The 4,453-nt window shown below is 46.2% G+C and overlaps 1 protein-coding gene across 1 annotated transcript in view; it reads right to left on the bottom strand.

Annotated features, from left to right (window-relative positions):
• The window catches only part of LOC106809042, a 16,764-nt gene extending 12,974 nt beyond the window's left edge, over window positions 1–3,790 (bottom strand). Inside the window, exons 1-4 of the mRNA XM_014811985.1 lie at window positions 3,739–3,790; window positions 2,476–2,622; window positions 1,965–2,135; window positions 1,397–1,536 (exon numbers count right to left, since the gene is read on the bottom strand). Of these exons, the coding sequence (XP_014667471.1) occupies window positions 1,397–1,536; window positions 1,965–2,135; window positions 2,476–2,622; window positions 3,739–3,790 (510 nt within the window). The remainder of the gene's footprint in view (window positions 1–1,396; window positions 1,537–1,964; window positions 2,136–2,475; window positions 2,623–3,738) is intronic.
• Window positions 3,791–4,453: the final 663 nt, after the last annotated feature.

The following is a 4,453-nucleotide window of genomic DNA, read 5'->3' as shown; positions in this document are numbered from 1 at the left end:
ATTTCTCTCGGAAGATATTGCGCATGCGCGAGCACCGTGTTAGGCGTGCAGTGCCGTCTGAGGCAAACTTCATAACATAGCTTGCTGCGGGGAAGAGGGAATGGGAGACTAAGGAAAGGCGGCAGGAAAGATAGCTGGGGCGGTAGAAGAAGAAGGAGGCTTAGCGAGGGACAGGGGAGGCAAGGGGGAGGACGCGAGTGCATAATGTAAGTGTTTTGTACCCTACATTCTAGGGCGCTCTCCTAATTATAAACACAGGTCTACTGATAAAAGTTTATTAGGGAAATCTATGCTGAGATATCCCCTAACCATTTTAAATGTATATTCATCACAAAATATAACTTCTCTGGTATGATATTGCGCATGCGCTAACACACTAACGTAGCCAGATTGTGTACTGGCTGGGATACGCAGCGCAGGCGACAGACATCCACATCCAAGTGTGGCTTTAGGCCACCTCGTCCCCCGCCGGTGGCCTCCAGCCCCCGTCAGCTCACTCCGACAATAACCCTTCCGCGACCGTAAATAGTTGTTTTTGTTTACGTATTTTAGTAATGCTAAAACAAGTTACTATGGTCTATGCCGATTGTATTACCCATAGGCATAGATATAGCATTAAATAAGAAAAAAACAAGACAAGCGTCAGTCAAGCACTCGGTAAGTTATTAGTAGCACGTTATAGGGTATGGGACCCAAGACCACATATATAGTATTTGTATGACGGGGGCCTAAGACCACCTATATAGAATTGTAATAATAGTGTATGATGGGGGCCCAAAGCCACATATATAGTATTTGTATGGCGGGGGCCTAAGGCCATATATATAGTATTGTAATAATAGAATAGTTTATGATTGGAACCCAAGGCCACATATATAGTATTGTATATGACGGTGGTTTAATGCCATCTATATAGTATTGTAATATAGTGTATGCTGGCGGCCCACCAAGGCCACATATATAGTATTGTGTATGAAGGGGGCCTAAGGCATCCTATATAGTAGTAGAATGCCTCCTATATAGTAGTGTGTGGTAAGCCTTGGTTGTAAGCTATACCGCCTCCAGCAAAGAAAAGTAGGCTGCATCACTTGCACAGTGTATTTTTCCGCCAGCGAGGCCCTAGGCCCCCGGTGGCTTAAGCCCACACTTAGATGTGGTTATCTGTCGCCTGCCACACACACACACACACACACACACACACACACACACACACACACACACACACACACACACACGCACGCACGCGCGCGCGCGCGCGCGCGCACAGCTCCCGTCGTGCGCGCGTGACCATGTAATGTATGCACATTTACATCTGGGCGTGGGGACAACTGTCCTGTATATTATCTAGATGAAGCGACGATCCAATATGGCCGACGACTCACTCCTGATGCAGGGCCCTGCCGCGTCGCTGCTTGCACTCGTTAGGAGTGAAGAAGCTTCCGCAGCATCTCTCGTGCAGACAGACGCCGTGGTCTAGCAGGTACCTCACCATCACCGGGTCCTCGTTCATGATAGCCATGTGCAAGAGGCTCTCTCCTGCGAACGCGAACGAGGGGAAGGTGGATGAATATGTCAGCTGGGGGCAGGGTTAGTGGTAGACTGCGTGCAGGCAGTAGCGACCGTTAGGGTCTTTGCGAAATATAATAATAATAATAATAATAATAAGACGTAGAAGAAGAGGAGGGGGAGGAGGAAGAAGAAGAAGAAGATGATAACGATGATGGAGAAGAAGAAGAAGAAGATGATAACGATGATGAAGAAGAAGAAGAAGAAGAAGAGGAGGAGACGGAGGAGCAACAAGAAATTATAACAAAACTAATGTTATACACTGGGTAGAAGCGTATAATAGATATAAGATACAGATAAGTATATACATATATAGACTAAGTCTGTACTAATCCGAATACACAAACATAATACATGTGGTCATCACTAGAGCATGGCTGACTGGGTACCTCACATACCGTAGTATTCCTCTCCCACGTAGATATCGTTGATGAGTTTTGGGTAGATGTGAAGAATGCGCTTGGCGAGGTCGAGGTGAATACGAGAGGCTGCCAGTAGACACAGGTGCACGACCATTTCTCCCACGGAGCCTCGCTGATCGAGGTCCCAGCAGACCTCCCTGACGGGATCTACACGCCATGTTCGATAGTGAATTGAACGGGAGGTCTCAGGTGAGAGACAGGATGGCTAAACATTCATTATTAGTTAAAGTTATCTATAATAAGTTAATAAGTTAAAACTATCGATTCATAGTTTAATGTCGAATATACAAAATAAGCACTTGTCTACGTTTTTGTTTTCTGTGGAACACGAGCCCCTCATTTTGCCTCGGACGCTTTCTTTTAAAGGGCAGGGAATCCGCCGAATTCTCTTGATTAAACGTTACTTACTACCCCTGCCTTAGCTACAATGATTGCACCCAGTCTACTCATATATAGGGTACATTATTGTATCTAACTCGACCTGTACCTGGATGATCTTCGACACTGGTAGGCGAGACGAGGGTGATTGTAGTTTGCTTGACATCACCGCTGCTACTTTCGGACTCTGTATTTCTTCTTCCGTTTCGTGATCGCCATTCCGTTAGAGCGCTGAGCGGCACCAGCTTACCCTCCCCTGCAACATGCACGCGGGAGTTACGTCATAGGTACGTCATAGGTACGTCATAGTTCAGCACACGAACAATAGAGAGCGATTCTCTGCTGGTTTTTACGAATGCGTTGTCTCTGCGCTCACTTTGTTTGCGTTGCTATCGTTCTCTCTCTCTCTTTCTCTCTCTCTCTCTCTCTCTCTCTCTCTCTCTCTTCCCCTTGCCCCCCTCTTCTCTCTCTCTGCTTTTTCCCGCCACCCTCTCTCTCCGTCTCTCTTCTTCCCCTGCTCTCTTGTTCTCTCTTCATCTGCTCTTTCTCTCTCATCTCGGCGTCGGCCGCTCATCTTTCTCGTCTCTCGTTCTCATCTCTCAGTCTTTTTCTCCCTCTTCCTCGCCACTCTCTTTTTCTCTCTCTGTTCTCTCTCTCTCCTTTTCCTCTGCTCATTCCCTCCCGTCTCTCTTCTCACGTGCTCTCTCTCTCTCTCCTCTCTCTCTCTCTCGATGTCTCTCTCGTCTCTCTCTCTTCTCTGCTCTGCTTAGATGTCTCTCTCTCTCCATTTTTGTAATACTCGCTCGCCTCTCTTGTCTTGCCTTTTTCATATCTCGCGCCTTGTCCGCTCACTATCTGTGTTTGTTTCGCGCATCTCTCTCGCCTCTCCCTTTTTCTAATTATCTTCTCTCCTCTTCTTCTCCTCCTTCTCTCTCTCTCTCTCTCTTTCTCTATCTCGCCGTCTCTCCGTCTCTCGCTCGTCCTAAGTCCTCCCTCTTCTTCCTCTCTCTCTCTCTCTCTCTCTCTCTCTCTGCTTCTATCTGCTGCTCTCCTTCTTTCATCTCTCTCTCTCTCTGCTTCTATTTCTCCTCACTTTTTAATAGCGGCTTGATTTCATGCGGCATCCGCGTAAAAACACACATGTGCCGTGTCGCGGCGCGCATGCGTGCGTATGCGCGTCATCTTCGGCGTTCCCTATAACCTTTTATACAGCTGTAAACCTTTTCATCCCTAAAACAAACTCCTATCTCAACTAATTCCGGAGGCACTATCCTCTTACCCTCGTTGGTAGATGTGAAGGGTTATCAGTAGGCGAGTGCGCATTCTGTGACTTGTCCAACGTTCGGTAGTCTGCCCGCTGCTCTTCGCTTGCGTTCGATCACAGAGGCAGCAAACCAGCGTCCGACCTTCCCGTTCAGGTCCATCGAGGCGATCGACCTCTGAGACTGATTGTCACCTGCTCTTCTTCACCGCGAACCCGCTAGTTTAGCGTTTACTTTTGCAGATCACCCATTTCATTATTAATTAATTACTAAATTTAATTAGATTAATCGATTCAAAATTGATTTCCCTCCATTAATCGTGCATTAATTAATGTATTTTAGTTTTTGCGTTTTAAATTATGCAATCGTTTAGTTTTTTTTATGTTATCTGTAAATATCTTTAGTTCGTGTTTCATTATTATTATATTAGTCAGTTATATCTACATATTTAACTAGACATTATATTTATAGGAACATAGACCATAGAGTATTAGCTTTATGTCATACAGTAGGCCACATGAGCCGAGTGATAGAGAGAGATTTAGAGAGAAAGCAGAGAGAGAAAGAGAGAGGAGAGAGAGAGAGAGAGAAAGAGATAGGAGAGAGAGAGAGAGAAAGAGAGGGAGAGAGAGAAGAAAGAGAAAGAAGAGAGAGAAGACGAGACAGCAGAGAGCGAGAGAGAGAAAGAAAAGAGAGAGAGACGAGAGAGAGAGAGGAAAAAGAAGAGAAGAGACTGAGGGAGAGAGCGCGAGGGGAGAGCGAGAACCATCGAGAGAGTAGATGAGAGAGAGAGATGAGATTGAGAGAGAGAGAGAGAGATGCGCC

Source organism: Priapulus caudatus, unplaced genomic scaffold (assembly GCF_000485595.1).
Source record: "Priapulus caudatus unplaced genomic scaffold, Priapulus_caudatus-5.0.1 Scaffold324, whole genome shotgun sequence".
Classification (NCBI taxonomy): Eukaryota; Metazoa; Priapulida; class Priapulimorpha; order Priapulimorphida; family Priapulidae; genus Priapulus; species Priapulus caudatus.
This window is presented reverse-complemented; position numbering and strand designations above follow the sequence as displayed.